The following is an 18794-nucleotide window of genomic DNA, read 5'->3' on the forward strand; positions in this document are numbered from 1 at the left end:
CCCCAATTCGATTTGTTAATCAAAACCGAACACAAAATTGACAGGAAAACAACATCGAACAAGTAGCAATCCATAAATCGACGGCTCTCGGAGAATCGATTTTCGTATTGATTTACCTAAGAACAAAGACGATCCTGAGTCGCCAAATAATCGCCGTCGGTGTTTTTTTTTTTAATTCTCTCGCGTCGAATGATTCTTTTTTTTTCACTAAACGAAACTAGGAGAAATGCACGAATATTTCCACTTGCCACGTACTTTAGAGCTCACCCCTTAAAATTGTTAATTAAGAGGCACCTCTAACCATTCCACTTAATTATATTACTTATTAAATCAAAAACGGGTAAGAGACTTGCTTATAAACCCCTTATAAACCAGCGATGAAGATGATCTTAGATGTGAACCGAGTATCCCAGCCATCTTAAATTCAATATTCTATAGCAAAGGGTTAGTCTTAAAAATTAAAATCAATGTTGAGGACAGTAGTAATGTAACTCGCATATTGAAAAGTATATATATCGAGAGATCGAAATATCTACTTAATGTTTTGCGATAGAACCCTTACATTAAATGTTATACTGGTTAAAATCTATGTTACATTTAATAAATTTATATTTATAACTTATATCTAATTATAAACGAAAATAAAAACATATTAAAAAGCAAGATAATTTGTATATATATTTTGTATTATTATCTATAAATAATATTATATTATAAAATTTAAAATATTAAGATAGAAAAATAAAAAAAATGAAAAATACAAACATATTTAAAAATTAAGATAATTCTTATAATATTTTGTGTTATTATCTAGAAATAAAATTTATATTATAAAATTTAAATATTAAGATATAAGAAATTATATTTAAATACTAATAAAAATATTTGTATAAAGATATTTTTAAAATATTTATAATATTTGCATAAAGATATTTTTTAAATTATTCCTATATGTGAGTGTTTTTTAAATTTCAACACAATAATAAACATATATTTTTTTTTGTTGAATTTTTTATTATATATAAATAATTTGATGTTTGATTTAAAATTTTGGAGAACATTTAAATTAATTAAATATAAACTAATAAGTATTCGTAAGAAGATTATGCCTACATGGCAGGGAAAACACCTAGTTCCAATAAAAGAAATTTTTTATTTTATAACTAAGAAAAAAAACTAATTAACATGGAATTGTTTATAATAAAGAGATCTATCTGATAACATAAAAATATGATGTTAATCATACGTTTTGTATATATAGTGGTTGTGTTTATATACACATTAATTTTGGGATTGTCTCTTGTATCTCTTGGTGTGCCTTTGTTTGTTTTTCTTTTATTTGATAGATAATATATAAACAAAAATCGTTGTTAGTTTTACAGTGAAATCTCTATAAATTAATAATATTGAGACTACACCAAAACTATATTTTTTTATTAATTTATAGAGATATTAATTTATCGATATACTAATTGAACCAAAAACTCGATTTGGGATTATAAAATTATATTATTTTATAGAGATTTTTAGTGTATATTAATTTATAGAGTATTAATTTAAAGAGGTTATACTGTATTTAGTTTGTAAATTACTCTGCTTTTTCGTTTATGTGATTTCACTGATTTTAGTTGTCGTCTTCGTTTTTTCGTAAGCATCTTTTCCAATAGAGTATTTGTTTAGCTGACTTGATGTATGTGTCATTGAGTTTTAGTTGAAGTGATTAGTTTATTATATTTGTTTTGAAGTTTATTTGTAAGATTAGTATATTTGCTGATTGACATCCTTTTGTTGAAACGGCTTTCGTATTACTAATATAGAGAATAAAGTTTAATACAATATATATTATATATACATTCTTTTTAGAATACTTCTTAAAAGTTAAAACCAGTATTATTATTACCTATTATGTCCTTTTTTACGACAAACAAATTAAACTTATCCATATTTTATAAAACTAAAATCCTATGAATCGACCAAAAGAAGAAATAAAGTTTTACATCAACAGCTAAAACAAAATTAAAAGTAAAAGTTTTAATTCTAATTCTGGTTTTTGTTCCAATAAAAATATAATCACCAGTCATAATTTTAATTCTGGTTTTCGATTAAGTTTTAGAGGTGTTTTGGATAATGAAAGTAAAGGTTTGATTTAATTTTTACTTTTCATAGCAGCATTTTTTAGTTTTAGATCAATGAGAACATCTGCTTCTGATGAGAGAACACTAAAGAATCCCATTAACAATCATAAAAGGCTAAGCCTATTAACATTCAGATTAGGCCTGGCCTAGTTACAATCAAGGAAGATATAATCAGAAAAACCCCTATGAACTTTCAACAATTATTATTTCTATTTACAACGTAGACACTACAAAGATAAACAAATGTTGTTACTCATCTTCAATTAATTGGCTGCAGAGTTGTTGTTGTTGTTGCCTCAGACTCAATTGACTTGGTGAACTGCAAGAGACAACCACACAAATGAATAAAACAAGGGTTTTCAGAAACAAAGGAAGCGCAATGTTAGGTTACATTTTTGTTAACAACTCGAACCTGAGATATCTTCAGATCAAGCTCATTCCACTCTGAGGTTGGGTTGCTTCCAGCTACAATCCCTGTCCCCGCATAGATCAATGCTCCAAGACCCTGTAACAATTCAAAAGAAACGATTTAGTCGTGTTTGCTTAAACTTAGGGAAGTGTTTTTTTAGAGCAAATTAGATCCTCACCTTCTCCACTAGAGCTGATCTGATACCAACTGCAAATTCACTCTCCTCGCCACCAAAGAAACCAATAGGTCCAGCGTACATTCCTCTATCAAATGATTCTGCGAAACGCGAAATGTCTTAATAAGCAAACTTGGAAAAAACACAAAGCATAAGATGTCAGAAACAAGAACTGAAGTGAACAGATATTATACCTATTTCCTTAATCAAAAGCCTAGCTTCTTCTGCTGGAAGCCCACAAACAGCTGGAGTTGGATGCAGAGCAGCCAAGATGTCAAACTGCATAAGACAAAAGGTCAAACCTCTTAAGTTCAAGTGATCTGATTATGTGATAAAATTATTTGAATAATATTCTCACCTCATCATCTTCCCTCCTAAGTCTCCCTGCCAATTGAGAATACAGGTGTTGCACTCTTGCAAGCTTCCTCACAGTTTTCTGGGGCTTAACAACTACCTTGTCACATATAGACTGCATAGCAAAAGAAAGGATAATAAGAACCATAAATGAAACTAGTACAAGAAGAGATTTCAGGATTAATATCGTAACAGAAAAGAGTGAAAGCTGCAGAAGAAGATGACTGAACTTACGTTTAACTTTTCTCTTATGTTCTCACGTACAATAGAAAACTCAAGGTCGTCTTTGGGGCTGCAGCGTTTAGCAAATCACGTCAGTACACGGATGAGATCAGAGAAATGGATTTTATCATCGTTCAAAAGAGGAAAGTAAAAAAACTAACCTGGTTAGTAAGTCACGCTCTATCTCCATATCACGAGCCGTTGAAGCAGCTCGAGGCCTAGTTGCAGCCAAAGCTTCACTGCAGACACCTAACTGATTCCTTTGGAAAAGTCTCTCAGGCTGTTAATGTCACACGGATATGTCAGCCTTGTTTCGTCCAGAGACGTGAGCTACAAATAAAATGTACCAACAGACTACTTATAACATACCGTGTTTCCGATAAAAGCTGGTGCACCTGGTGGTTGAAGACAGAACTGATACGCATCATGCCCTTCACTCTGTAACTGTGCAAGCCAAGCAATGGGATCAATGTCGGTATCTGTTATAACTCTGCTGTTGCGAGCAAGCACGACCTGATTTCACAAACAGAAAACAATCAGTTAAAACGGGAACCATAACTATGTAATAACAGATACAAACACGAAGTCACTAAACTACCTTGCTGAGAGAAGAACTCTTCCTTTTTATAATCTCCAAAGCCTTCTCGACAGCAGGGTCATACGCCCCTTTTGTAGGAACATGATTCTTGCGAAGCACAGATACTCCAAGAGACTCCCTTCGTAACCTCACCACAACAGAAGAAACCTGACACACAAAACAAAGCTCTCGTTAGCATAAAGAGTCCCATTCAATAACTCCTAGAAAGGATCTATGTTAAAACCTGAAGCATAGTCTCCTGAAGTGCTTCAATAGCATTCTCCAGCGTCCAAGAGAGTTCATCGTCCCAAGCAAGAGTAGCAGCCAACATTGAGCTTCCACCAAACTCATTAAACTCAACCTGTGCGTGTATCAACCAATTAGTCAAAACAAGTCTCGTCCTCTATATAAAAAAAAAATCAAAACTTTAAGGTTACCTGAGGCACTGCAAAGTAAAATGCACCAAAGGGCTCCCACTCCACAGAGATCTTGCCGTTAGGATCAAACCGCATGCCTCCATAGGCGCGAATCAGAGGCGACTTGGACGAAAGAAACCTTCAAAAAACGTTAAACCACTCAACAATCAGATCACCTAGAAGCGAAACGAGAATATTATTCGCAAAGCTTATTACTTTACCTTCGGATGGATCTCCAGTCATCGTGAGAGAAGGCGTCAAGGTCACGGAAGAACACTGCGGAGCCGATACCGGCGACGCTAACCAGATCACGATCCGATGAGCCGCCTCGTCCGTTTCCGTCCGCGTTCTCGTTGTCGTTCGCTAAGTCGAGGAGGAGATCGGGACGACCGACGTCGCTGCGGCGGGAGAAGAAGCAGCGAGGCTGGATCTCGTCCTGGGCTTGAAGCCAATCGATTGCTCCGATTTGCTGGTCAATTGGTACCTAAACCGAACCAAACCAAACCAAACCGAAATTAAATTTATGGTTCTTGAAAAATTGCGCGGGTAAATGTTCGGTTCTATTGGGGCCCACAGACTCAAATCATTATCCACTACAGTTTTCTTAATAAATGATCAAATCTAATTAACGGTGGATTAGTTAGAACCACTCATTAATCTTTCGCTGACTGTTTAGGTCAACTCTGAACTTGGTCAACTTTAGATTGACTCAAGAGAAAATTGTTCTTTTTTTTTTACGTCCATGGCATTATGAATAATTCGATTATTAGATTCTTGTACGACTGTTGATCAAAAAAAAAAAAGATTCTTGTACGACTCAATACGTCTATGTGCATGATTCATAAACTAATAATAATAGTACTAGTGATAGATTAGTCATATCTTCTTCTTCTTCTTATGTCTTGGTCATTACTAGCCATAGCTTTTTTTGTTTATGATTACACAACCAATTCCAAAAGCACTAACCTTTTATAACAATGATAATAAGCACTGGGATACAGCTATACAAAAATTTAATCATAGAAAATGATGTATGTGTGCAAGACCTTTGGAAATATAAGGCCATGATTATCGCTAAACTGTTTTTGGATTTCTTAAAAAAAAGTTATTTTATTTTTGTTTTCTTTGAATAAAAAAAAAATAATCAATCGCGGACCGCCACGTTTCAGTGGGGTCCGCAAATAGTACAAGAAACAGTCGATCTTTCTTTGGCGATTTTTATGACCAATTTTATCTGTTTTGTGGAGCCTTCAGCATGACTTTTTTTAACAAATCCACTTAAGTATATACTATATTTATGCTTTAAGGAAAAGATAATTAAATAATCAGTGGATCCCACCAAAAACTAAAGATTCAATCTTTAAAATTCTTAAATAAGGACTCTTTCTTAGTAAATCCTTGCACTATTTGCGGATCCCCATGACATGTAACGACCCGCGATTGATTGATATATTTTTTTTATCTGAAAAAAGAAAAAAATAATAATACTTAAAAAATTAAAATACAATTTTTCTAAAGATTCCTCTTTGGGCAACACCATTGGGGATGCTCTAACGAGTATTAAATAATTGTATCAGCTCTCTTTATATGCATGTTTTCGTCTAGTAAATGATTCTCTTTTTAAACCCACTAAATGATTCGGATCTTGCTAAAAGAAGCAAAACTTAAATGAATTAGGCTTTACGATACGGCAAGGAAACGAATCAGAGAGCGATATCAACATAAACCAATCCAAAGAAACCACATGGCATGATCGGATTCTTTCACTGACGTGAAATCTGGTTATCTCTATTAAAAAAAGTAGAGGAGGATAGTCTATATACTATGTACCTGTAACCGGACGACGCCGGAGGAAAACGGCGGAGGTTGAGATTTGAGCTCGGAAACGGCGGAGATTAGCCTCTCAGTGGCGGCTGTCGGAGACAAAACAGTGGACATAGTCCTTGTCTCCACTGTTCCAAGTGGCGTATTGAAATCCCCTTCGCATCCGTTCATAGACATCGAACAGGACATAAATTTCTGCAACCGTCCAAAAAGGTTTCTCAGTTAATGTAACTACATTCTTGGAAAAAAAAAAGCCAAGAACTCAAAAGAAAGAAAAAAAAACCTTGCGGGAGAATAATCTGGTGAATGGAGTTGGAGAGTAATGATGAGAGATGGAGATGGAGCCGTGTTTTTTAGTGTTTGTGGCCAGAAACCGAGAAGAAAGATGAAGTGAGGCCATTGGAGATTGCTTAGAGAACGAACAAAAGAGAGATGGTGAGTGATTTGTTTATATATTTTGTTTATTTCTTTTTTTCTGTTTGGAGGAATATACTATATAGTTTTTCTCTTTGGTTCAAGTAGATATTTGATGATATGGATTATGGATTCGTCCCTCAATAAATAGGGGACGGGTGTAGCTAGGCCCCATTTTAAAAATTGAAGAATTCATTTCATTTTCACACTTAAATTTCTCAGAATTGCTAAGTAAACTACTCAGAAATTTTCTTTTATTTTAATTTCTTCACTTGAAATTGGATCATACTTTTCTTTCGTTATATCTTTATTTATTCACATAACAATTTAATATTCTTAATCTAAAGAAAGAAAGAAACTTGTTTTTGGTTGGTCTAAGACTATGAAGTACGGAAGTATAAACTGAATTAGAATAAATTGTGGTTTACGTAACATAAAAAGTATATACATGAATAAGCACACAATGTTGTTCGAGATGAGAAGAAATAAATATATAGATTTAAAGGCTAAAAGCTATATAATGTAACATGTTATTGATGTAAATTTAAGAACTCTAAAATATGTCACAGAGTTTATTGATGTAAAATGTTACAAACAAGTGTTTTTCAAACTTTTGTTGGACTTGGATCACATGAGTGGAGAGACTTGATGGATATTATATGTGCATGTATTTTCGGTTACCTTTCCAAGGATTTACCAAAATAAAGATTCAGAATATATACAGATAAAATGGATTGTAATGACAAAAAAAAAAAATGACAGAGAAAAGGCATTTTGACTGACCACATGTGATGGATATGATGGTAATAGCTGTATTTCGTTGCACTTGTTGGATATGATGGTAATGATGGATATGATGGTAATAGCTATGAAAGATAGAGACAATATGAAATCAACTGTAAATTAAGACATAAATCAACGGTTCAAAACAAAATGAAAACCATAACCAATATGAAAGTTTCTGATCGTAATTGACAGACTCGGATCCCTCTAGAATAATTGATATAATTAATCAAAAATATGTGGTCATAGTTAAAATCGACCCCAAAACAGACAAAAGATATTCCAACAGCATGTCATCCCAATAAAAGTTAAAACCAAGATTTATCTTAGATTAAATTCTTATGTGCCTTGTTTATCATATTTTAGCTAGATTAATTACAGCATGGACACATTTTCTCATATTTTCTTACTTTGACACCAATCTTTAATATTTTTCCATTTTTCTACTTTGCAAATGATGAATCCAATCTACAAATATCCACCTTGTTTCTACAACGAAGTTATAAATCCATCTATTGTTATCTGTATAATCCCATATATTATTTAAGGAGTCAATTCAGTCTAACCATCTTCTTTGCGAGGAAAGTGGCTCTTTGAAAAATCATCAATTCACGTCCCGGTTATAAATTATTCAAACATTTTTAATGTAAAACGAAAACACACTGAAAATACAAAGATTCATTTTCATTTCTGAATAAATCATAATGTCGTCAAGAGTGAGAGGAGACTGAATAGTATAGGAGTTTGTAGCAATTTCCCCAAAATTTCCCTGAAATAACTAAGACACACATTTTAGTCCAAAGTCCATAGGATGATTACGATGGCTCACCAGCTATTTGATAGACCTATTATATTTTTTCTGTCAAATTGAATCATCGTGGTCAAAACAAATATATTTATTAGATTATAAGTGACTTGACTTTAAAAGTCAAATTGTTATTTATCATGACGACCTATTAAAAATTAGCAAGTCATTCAGATAAGAATATAATGAAACCAAACCATAACTCAACTACCATTGGCGGATGTTAATCTAAAGAAACTGCAACTACACACGGTCTAGTCCTACGATATTGTATTATAGTGTGACTTTATAGATCATGAAATGTTGGACGCGGTCACTGGTGATCACATTTTGTTTCTATCATTTATGACTTGGAATGGTTGTTGCATTTCAACGTCGCATGCTATAGTTGGAAATTTTAAACGAAGTTTGAGAAGCTAGACAAGCTCACGAAATCACGCGTCTGACAATGTTCAAATCACATTAATAAAAATGTCGAAAGCATGTGTTCAATATCTCGTTTACTTGATGCAAACCGTTTTTGGAAACGTCAAAATTATTTATTATGTACACATTAATAAGAGATAGCAGAAGAACAAAAAGCACAAGAACAAAAAGCACAAGAACAAAGCCTTTTTTTGGAGCAAACACAAGAACAAAGGCTATAAACATTACTGTAAGACTAAAACCTAAAGTTCAAATGTTCACACTCCCATTTTAAACATTTTTTTGGTAAACATAATAAACTTAATTATTAATTGTTGTTACATTAACAAGCCATTATTCATTATTGACAACAAATATATAATTGTCCACATGCTAATCTATTTATGGATAGTTCGAAAAAAACAAGAGGTTGGCATGGAATTAGTTAAGCTCGTTTGTTTGACCCAAAAAAAGAGGTAGCTCATTTGTTATCACTTTACGCGGCATAAACCAAACTTACTGCTGATCGAGTGATGAAGCAAATCACACAAAAAAAAAACTAAAGACAATGCAAAACTGAAGACCGATCATATTCATAACTCATATGGGCATTCATTACGACTATAAAGATTTAAAAAGCATTTTAAATGGTTGTTTAAGCGGTGTATAGACATGAAGCCTTGTAAAACCGTCTCCAATATATTCACTTATTTCTATCTGTAAAATAGAGATTCTACAATAGAGATGTTTTTTCTCCAAAGTATTCTCTATTTTTTCTTTTTAGAAGAATATTTTAAAAAAGATTCTATTCCAATTTTAAAATAATTACATTTTATTTATAAAAGTTGAAAATTAACCTTATTTAATTTTAGTTTTTACAAGATTTTCAAAAATATGACTTAGTTTAGTTTTCTTAAAATATTATTAGGTAACTAAAAAGTGTGATTCTATTTTTTTTTATATAAAAAACTGCATTTCCCTGTAAAAATAATTGTTTTAGTTATAATTATAAAAATTTGAAAGTTATATGACTGTTTTGAAAATAAAAAAATATGACTTTATCTGATTTTTTCCTCTATGAATATAAAAAATAGCAATCTCTATTTTAGATGAGAAAAAAGATGTGGTGGAATACTTTTTACTCTATTATTGCATTTAGTGATGAATATAACAATGAGTTCTCGAAAGAATATCAGATTAAACCGTTTAAATAATAAAATAATGTAAAAATTTTATCTGTAAATAACAGTAATTCATATATAATATTATAAAGTATGAAATAATAAATTAATATATATTTTTTAATTTACAACTAGCTTTTAACCCGCATGCCCGCGCGTGTTTTCGTTCTTCATAATTGTATATTTTAACTTCTGGAAATGACATAAGTTAAATTGTTTATACTTATTATATTATAGATTCGATGTTATTTATGTAGACATTGGTTTGTCTTGTTCAATGAGATTAACCTTCATTTATAAATGAGATTGTGTTTTTCTTTTCTTGTGCTTTTATTTAGTTTATTTGGTAAAATAAACAGTAAAGTATTAAAGGTTTAAGTATACTTGTGAGTTTTATTAAATTATATTATAAATATTTATTAAAATTTTTGAATATAATGTTCAAATATTTTATTGATTTTTTTAAACAAATACATTATTTAGACAAAAAAAATAATGAAACCAAGTTACAAAAAAAACATCCAAAAATAAGAAGATATTTAATGTCAAAAATAAAAAATAAGAACAGATTTTAAATTTTTTATTTTGCAAACCTAATTTATGTTATTAAATTGGGACATTTTTTATGACTTTAAAGCTGATACATCATAATTTACAATTATGTAGTGGATATAAGCCCATAATTTACAATCACGTAGTGGATATAACCCATAATTATCAATAAAGATATTTTCCAATGATCCAAGCCCATATGTTATTTTTTCCAGAAAAAAATAGAAACACCTTTCCCATCTACCGACTTTTCTCATTCCATCGAAAGTTCTCTGTTCTTGTCTCTTTTTCCGCAGCCGACAAAAGTCTGACGCATGCTTTCTAAAAGATCGATCAAAATAAGTTAATGTCTTCACTCTAAGGTGACCAGAAGATAGATATATTGATAACTTTCATCTTTTGGCATAAAGGTTCGAGTTTCTTGATTGAGGTTTGCTTGAGTTTTTAGGATTAGGTTCTTCTAAGCTACATTCTTTGTTTTGATTTTTCAGAGACCAGCCAAGGTATGTACCAAGAGCCTTCAACCGGGGATGCATATTTCTTAAAGCATTTTGTGTAATTGTGTAAATATAATCTATAATTGAATAGTCATTTATGGATAAAATATTTTAAAGAACTTAAATATATAAACAATATATTTGCAGATTTTTAGTTGACAATGCCAACTGATTTTCGGCAAATTTTTAAATTTAGAATCATAATCAGTTATTTACGGATACATATTATCCAAATTCCTTTTTTCTAAATCTAAACAATTACCAAAATAAAATTCACTAAGGTATACACATTGAATAAATAATTGTTAACTGCTTTTGGTCTAACGCAATATTTCATATTAGTTAAGTGGGAATATTTCTTGGCTTGATGTATTAACTACGTTTATTACTTTACTTTATTGCAGTTATCATAACTGCATTAATATAGAAATTACCGGCATAATGGGAATATTTTTTTGCATAACGTAGTACGAAATTTATGGGTTAGCAAAAGTATAAAATTATTGTGTTTAGATGAGTGACATTAGATTGTAATTATTGAGGAAAACTCAGGATCAATTTTTATTTGTACTCCTATTTTAATAGATTAGATAACAACATTTTATATATTATAACATATATATTTACAATATTGTTTTATCTTGTATACAATTACTCAACTTCAAAGACACAAGTAGCCTCACCTCAGATAAATGTCTTCACCTCACCGAATCATCAAGAAATGTGTTCTGCACAAGAGGAAAGAGAGAGAGAACAAAGTTTATCTTTAATTACAAAGCCATGAGACTTGGAGCAGGCAAAAAGATATCGTAAAGAATCACGCACCGTTTTCATCAACTACAAAATCAATGGTTGTATCTCCAGTAAAAGCAACTTCAGGAGTTGTTATGCTGTTTGTTATCTTGCCATCCATTATCCTTCTAAATCAGACAAGCGCTTTTTTTTTGACAGACTATCGTGCAAATACTCATTGTGTGGTAGACAGCCATAAGAAAACTTTGACAAGCAAGTCAGAGACAACCTCAACACCTGAAGCCTTCAGGTTCCTATATTTGTTACCAGAGAGGCCAATTAAGTTAAAGAAACTACGTACATAGCCCAGCAAATATCCATACAAGTGTCAATTCATATTTTTTTTGTATATATATATGTATTAAAAGATATAGTCGTGACATACATTGGTAATCCACCAATGTCAATTCATTTTGTATAAAGAATATAAGTCGTGACATAAATTGGTAATCCACCCAGCATGAAGCATTCAGTTACAGTTTGAGAATGTGATACCAAAAATAATAACAGAGCATATGGTAAATAATAAACCCATGTTGGTGCTAAGATGTTCTTTAGCAAAATGATTTCCTTTTTTTCTCTTCTCTCTCTCCCTGTGTTCCCCTTCTCGGGAGAGCGTTAAGGCTCTGAGAACTCTTTCTCTTTAGGTTGTTGATTCAGAGAGAAGCGAACAAGAGATCGCATGAAGCAACGTCTGTACAGGCTGCCTTTAGAGGCTAACTTGGTAATATCTCAAGTTACTATTTGGGGCACTCAAAGGCATAACAAGGCTACAAGCACTTACTCTCGTGGTCACCTAGTTAGGAGACAAGCTATTGAAATTCTGACGTTGGTGTTCAAGTTCAAAAAAATTTCAGATTGCAGCTGCTTCAGGTACTGATACTTTTGCTTCTCTGTAGGTTAACCTTAGTCCAAAGAGATATTTTTGTTGGTGTTCTTGAGAGAATAACTCATTATTTTTCTTGTTAAACTAGAACAAGCTTTGCACAGATGCTTACCTGGGAATCCAAGTAATTAACAGCCAACGGTTTTGCTCGCTCAGAAGCTATGCTTCTAAACTTTGAAATGAGTACATAGGAATTAGATGATTAGGAGACATATTTTGAGTTTTGTTATTTTCTTTCATGGAGTCTCTAAACTTTTGTTTCAGCTTCTCTTTTCATCGCCAAGACTGATGATACTACTTGCTACTTGTACATGCCCCCATATGAAAGATTCCATCCAAATTCAAAACTTACTCTGGTTAGAGAACTGGTCAGCCTCCTGCTTTTGGAAACCAGTTCCTCAACCAAAGAAGACCAAGAAGAGTGTCAGTGAAAGTTTCTGCTGCAAAGCTCCTAAGTACAGACACCTATTGAGTTGGAGAAACACAAACGCAGCTTCAGGAAAGCTTCAAGCCAGTCTATAAGAACCACCTGCTGTCGAAAATCCTCAGACTGAACTTGAAAAGGTCAAACGTAGCATATAATAGCAACAATGCCAAAATGAGGAATGGCACCATGTATATATTTTAAAAGATAGATTTTGAGTCTGCGATTGTGCGTGCTTATGTTGGCCAAGTGTTACCGTTGGCCGCGGAGTTTATGCAATTGTGAGTGTGTCCTAAGCCGAAAATGGTTCAAACACAAGCTGTTGGAACTTGTTCTAACTTGTTCTTCTGGTTTCATGGTTACATTACTTTGATCACTTTCTTAAGATTAATTTTGATGTTTATATGAATAGTCTCTTCATCATTTACATCTGTGCTCGTTTCTTCTTAAATCTTCTAAAGCATAGTTCGAAGATTGCCATAGACAAAACTGCAGAGTGCAACTTAAGACTGAATCACGTTTGGTCGAACTAACTTAGTTCTCAAGACTACTGTCTTTACAGATTTGCTTCTTATACTGAGTTATATTCATTAATCTTCAACTTCAAGAAAACAAAACAGAAATGAGGCAAGAACAGAGAATGGGTCTTCTTCAAACAGCATCATTCACATATATGATCTTAAGTTGATAAACTTCTATCAAAAACTTCAGATCTACGGTACCTATTCTTTCTATGGACATCAAACTGAAGTGAAGCAAGCTTATGCGAAACCGCAGACCAAATCATATCCACTGAGTCTCCAGACTGAGAAGGAAACCGATACTCGAAGTACCTAACAACCTCTTTGAGTCTCTCCCACTTCTTCTTCCACTGATCCTCAGTTACCCCTCTTAGGAGACTCACCAAAAACCCTTTCTTCACAGCTTCAGAAGAGTGCACAAACACAGAGAAACCAGAATAGTCTAGAGTGTCTTCAAATGGAAGCTCAATCTGATCACTGATGATAACCGGAACACAATGGCTAACGATAGAGTCGAAAAGACGGTTAGAGGAAGGCGTGTCACCTGCAATATTGAGACAGAACTTTGAGGAAGCCATGCCTTTACCGGTTTGTTTAGTCCCGTTCCCTCTTACGGTTCCAAATGCAAAGTGAATGTCTTTCTCGTCTTTAAGAAGGTTATACAGTTCTTGGCGAATAGTTCCACCCTGCAACAAATCATTTGACATGATTGAGATGTGTTCAGCCATTATTAACCGAACCGAACTGAAAAGTTTGGTTTTTGGATCAGTTTAGTTAGGAGGTTCGGTTCGGTTCGATTCGGCAACTTAAAAAGAAAATTTTGGTTTTTGGTCAGTGATTGGTTATTTCTGTTTTAAAAAAAAAAAACAATTAACCAAACTATACCAATTTTAACCAAATTTCCTATCTGAATTAACCGAACTAACAAAAATCCGAACTAAAGTAACTGAACCTAACAAAAAATTTCCAAATTTTTAACCAATTTAAACTAAAATTTAACCGAACTCAAAAAACTTTAGTTAAGTTCGGTAGAAATTTTTGAAACCAAAAACCGAACCAAACATTTACGGTTCATTTCGGCGGAAATTCGACCGAATCGAACTAACCAAATTCGAACTACCGACCCGACCCGGAAAAACCGAACTAACCGATCCAGCAGGCCTAGTTCTAAGGATACAACAATACTTTAGGACAATAAATCACTTACATCTTTTCTGTAGATTGCTCCTTGGAAGTGAGCCAACACAGGACGCTTCTCAAACGGAGCTGACTCATTGTTAGAGACAGTCTTAACAACGTGCACGTAAGGCGCAATGACATCTTTCTCAAGATTAGCAATGGAGGATGGATACCTTCCAAAGTCCGAGAGAACAAACATTGCAGAGCCAAGCGAGTTTCTTGCATAGAGCAAACTATTAGGATGGTGAGCTACTATCAAATGATCTTTCCCACCAAATCTTTTCCACTCGTCACGACTTTTCAAGAACTCAACTAATCTCTCCTGCAGCAATCTATCAACACTAGTGGTCTCGTTTCCACTGAGCTTAGACTTCCTATTGTAACTCAACGAGGAGAAGAAGGGAACGAAGACAATGTCAGCTTCTTTCGAACTCTTCACTCTCATTGCACTACATGGTCTCTTAACCTCAGGTGTCTCTGAAGCTAACAAGTCAAGCGTAAGCCAATACTCCACACTGTGCTGACGATTCAACCCGCCAGGATAAGACGGGACTGTGCTAACGTTCTTGACGCTAGGCCAAGTCTCAGATCCTTTCTTGTGCCAGTTCAATAGCCCAAAGTGAAACTCAGAGGGGAGATCGTACATAAACACCTTTAACACACCACACGAGACCGGTTTAGCATCGGTTTTCTCGTTCTTGATGTCTGTTCTTGGGAGAATCAGCTTGCGGACTAAGCTTGAAGTGAAAGAAGAGTCGCTGCGTTGGAGGAAGAAGAGAGAAGAGACGATGAATAGCAGCGTCGATACTGTTATCGTGTAAAAGAGGAGTTTTGAGGAAAGCATGCTCTTTTCCGACATCTTTCGAACCTCAAATCATTCAGACAGAACCAAAGTTGTTCTTGGGGGTTAATCGATTTGGAGACAAAGGTTTCAGCTTTCAACCAAGAGACAAGAATTAGTACCTGGATGAACTAGGGCATCTGAGGTTTTACGCCATTGGAGGAGAACAGAGACTTTGATGCATGGATAATCTGATGCTATTCAGACAGCTTCAATCCAGGAATCAGTTGACTTTGGAGTTCCAGGGTCTTTTGATCTACAGATCTTCTAATGACTCCTTTCCTCTGTTCTGGACAATTTGGTAAAAGACTTTTTTTTTCCGGCGGATAATTTGGTAAAGGCTATTTATTTTCTATTCTTTAATAGAGGAGTTTTAGTGTAAATTTATTTGAAAATCTATATATATATATATAAAATTGTTTGCCTCACTCCTAGGTTATCCAGCTGGAAACTCAAACTCTGAGGGGCTGACACGTGTCCGACTTCTTCCAAACGCGCCGTATCACTTAAGTTTTAATACTTCGTGTTGGGCTTGAGTTTCCTTATTGGTATTGGGCTTCGGTTTTGTTGAGAGAAAGAAATTGAACCCTAATTCCTGTGTCCGAAGGTCAGGAAGGGAGAAGGAAAAAATGGCACGTGTCCTCTCTGTAACCATCTAAAACTCTTTTCTATTCACTTCTTTCGACCATAACGATCTCTTTTCTTTCTCTGAAACCGTAGACGACCGAGCTTCCATGCATTCACGATAAGCCATCAACTCAAGCTTTAAATCAGGTCTCATAAACTCTTTTCTCCTCATTTATCATCTGCAAAAAAAATTTATATACAGTGAGCATTTGATTTGCTTCAGATCTGAAAAGGCTGTCGGCCCCAATATCAACTCCTATACCGCTTAAGAATCGTTTGATTGGAAGAGGCAGTATTTAAGGTCTGGCTAGATCGAAGATTGATTTTTAGGGTTTTGCTTTCATCATACTCTGATTATTTTATGAAATCTGATGCAGGCTCTTCAAAAAGAAACAAACTTCAATACTTCAAGCGATTCGCTTTTTGAGGTTTTGTTCTTAACCTTCTTCTCCGACAATTTTATGAAAATCTGATGTTATAACTTATAATGCTTTTAGGGTAGATGGAAAATTAACGGCAAGTCTTAGAAAGAATTTGACTTAGAATGTTGAACAAGTTCAAACATTCCAAGGCAGAACAAACCACTTTGGCCTCTAAACTACCTTCTTCCCAACTTAATTATCCACAACAACACAATCACAGGAAAAGTAAGCATCAAATAGAGAGAAAATTAGACACATTACAATCAAATTTTTATAGGTGATCGATTACTTATTAACTGGGTTTTAACTGGGTTTAATTGTTGTAGGACATGTTCTTTCACATGTTAATTGTTTTATGGATTGGTAAGGTCAAATATGATTTGGTTTCCTTAAGTTTCTGATGGCAAATCCAAGGAGGTTGTTGATAGCAGCTTCCGATAGACTGATATTCATATATAATTATTGACAGAAGGTACTTGCAAAAAGAGTGGTGTTGGCAAGCCGATGAAACTTTTGGATTAAATTAGTGCATTGTTGAGGTATCAAGATTTTTTCAAGTTAAGTTTTGCCCACAACGTTTACAATTTCCCAAATTTGTTATTGTTTTTCTTTATTGTTGTCAAGCTTATGTTGCTATTCAAGAAAGAAAGAGTGTTATGGAGTGTTCTTTCTCACCTATGATCTTAAAGCTGTATCTATCTCTCAAGTTTCAAACCATCTGCGTCATATGGAGGTAAAAATTGTTTTTTTTGCAGTGATATCTAAATGTGTGTGTTTGCAGGAAGAGGAGACAATTTCATGGAAGAACGTCAATGTTTTGTGCTCGGGCTGTGATATGTTTCTACTGTCTTGGTTGCTTTAGAAGATCGTCTGAGAATCATAGGAGGGCACTTGAATCTTGCAGCTGAAGAAAAAGCTCCCAAGAGAAGTAAGCCACCCAGCACGACTCATGTCTTAGACGTGTTCTCCAGCTGTAGGTGTTGACGGAAGTGTGGCATGGTGTTACCAGTCCTTCCTTTGTTCATGCAGATGTAGGAGTGGCCTGGTCCACTAATAAAAATAGACGCGGTGGGCCGCTAATGGATCTGGTCGATGATTTGAATCCAGGAACATAATGTATAGTTGTAATTTTAAGAATTAGAAATGCATATATAATTGTATTTTTTTTGTATTATAATTGTAAGCCTTACTTCTAAAAACAAATCCTTCCTATTGAAAATAGAAATTACTTTCCAACCAAAGTAAACTAATCATTTTGAAATACTCAATAAAATTGATAATATATTATGTAAAATTTTTAGTACCACCCGCCCGTAGGGCGGGCCAAACCCTAGTTTTAAATATATTTCTTTACATGGAGCCAATATAATTATCGCTAATTTTATTATAGAAAACTAGGGTTTCTCTTGGTTTGATTGTATATTTAGAAACGATTAATCAAACGATATGTATTTTGAATCTCTTTCAACATGTGTTCAAACGATTATATATAAAATCATTGTAATAATTATTATTCAAAAAGTAAAAAGATATGATAAATAAAAATTTCATATATTTTTAATTTGAAGGTCCCATAAAGGAATTTTGTTTTTTATATATATATTTTTTCAAACTCTTTTTTTTTTTTAACTTGGTCTGATAGATTTTTTCGTCTGGTGACGCAACAAATTTGCAAAATACAAATAGGAAAGAAACATACGTACAATTATATGAGAACTAAGAAATTAATGATAGACTAGATCTCGATCCGCGCAATTATGCGGTTGTTTGTTTTCATTTATTTTTATATAAACATTATGTTTTCCATTCTTAATTGGTATATATTATAATATATATAAGGTGTGTTTATCACTTTTTAAAGCATAATAATTTTACCATATATTTTTTATTGAATTGGTTATTTCAAACTTTCACAAGTTATTAAAAAATTAAATTTTTAGCTTCGTAGATTTATATTATCGAGTATATTAAGGTTGTTCAAACATAATAATATTAGAGTATACATTTCTCCATCAAATAAATTGTTTCAAACTTTCACATATGTTTGTTTCTTCTTATTTTTTTTTGTTATTTGGATTAGTATTTCATTATTGAATAAATAAATAGAAATAGAATTTGAAAAATATTAAAATATTATCATCTCCAAAGATAATCAAACATTTCACAAAATAAGAAAATTAACAAAATCTAAATTTAAAACTTCGTGTATAATTATATTTTGTAAATGAATTATATACAAAACACAAATCAATGTGAAATCGGTTTATTTTAAAACTGTACCTTATTAGGTGTAGAAGTCTCGAGAAATATTTCTACTCCTTGGAGTTTATTTTAAACACGATAGTACAGAATA

The 18794-nt window shown here is 33.1% G+C and overlaps 2 protein-coding genes and 1 long non-coding RNA gene across 5 annotated transcripts; 1 reads left to right on the plus strand and 2 right to left on the minus strand.

Moving 5' to 3' along the window:
- Positions 1 to 2209: 2209 nt before the first annotated feature.
- Positions 2210 to 6655, minus strand: LOC106387235 (isochorismate synthase 1, chloroplastic). Its single transcript, XM_013827053.3, has 14 exons — positions 6396 to 6655; positions 6119 to 6307; positions 4510 to 4772; positions 4310 to 4427; positions 4117 to 4233; positions 3894 to 4040; positions 3665 to 3808; positions 3457 to 3575; positions 3308 to 3365; positions 3078 to 3188; positions 2914 to 2998; positions 2723 to 2820; positions 2548 to 2640; positions 2210 to 2454 (listed from the first exon to the last, which is right to left on the minus strand). Exons 1-14 carry the CDS (start codon positions 6510 to 6512, stop codon positions 2395 to 2397), a joined length of 1719 nt encoding a protein of 572 aa, XP_013682507.1. The 5' UTR covers positions 6513 to 6655; the 3' UTR covers positions 2210 to 2394.
- Positions 6656 to 13370: 6715 nt separating this feature from the next.
- LOC106387234 (probable arabinosyltransferase ARAD1) lies at positions 13371 to 15720 on the minus strand. Of its 3 annotated transcripts, none has more exons than XM_013827052.3 (3): positions 15515 to 15708; positions 14580 to 15419; positions 13371 to 14058 (listed from the first exon to the last, which is right to left on the minus strand). In XM_013827052.3, exons 2-3 carry the CDS (start codon positions 15408 to 15410, stop codon positions 13531 to 13533), a joined length of 1359 nt encoding a protein of 452 aa, XP_013682506.1. In that variant the 5' UTR covers positions 15411 to 15419; positions 15515 to 15708; the 3' UTR covers positions 13371 to 13530. The 3 variants fall into 3 exon arrangements, with proteins under 3 accessions (XP_013682506.1, XP_048615971.1, XP_022556214.1); XM_048760014.1 differs by having other exon boundaries at positions 14580 to 15410; positions 15515 to 15683; XM_022700493.2 differs by having other exon boundaries at positions 14580 to 15720.
- A 225-nt stretch (positions 15721 to 15945) lies between these two features.
- On the plus strand, positions 15946 to 16670 carry LOC111205458. The gene is made up of 3 exons (XR_002658063.2): positions 15946 to 16320; positions 16397 to 16447; positions 16517 to 16670. It is a non-coding gene; the product is annotated as an uncharacterized LOC111205458 (long non-coding RNA).
- Positions 16671 to 18794: the final 2124 nt, after the last annotated feature.

Source organism: Brassica napus, chromosome C6, assembly GCF_020379485.1.
Source record: "Brassica napus cultivar Da-Ae chromosome C6, Da-Ae, whole genome shotgun sequence".
NCBI classification, from domain to species: Eukaryota; Viridiplantae; Streptophyta; class Magnoliopsida; order Brassicales; family Brassicaceae; genus Brassica; species Brassica napus.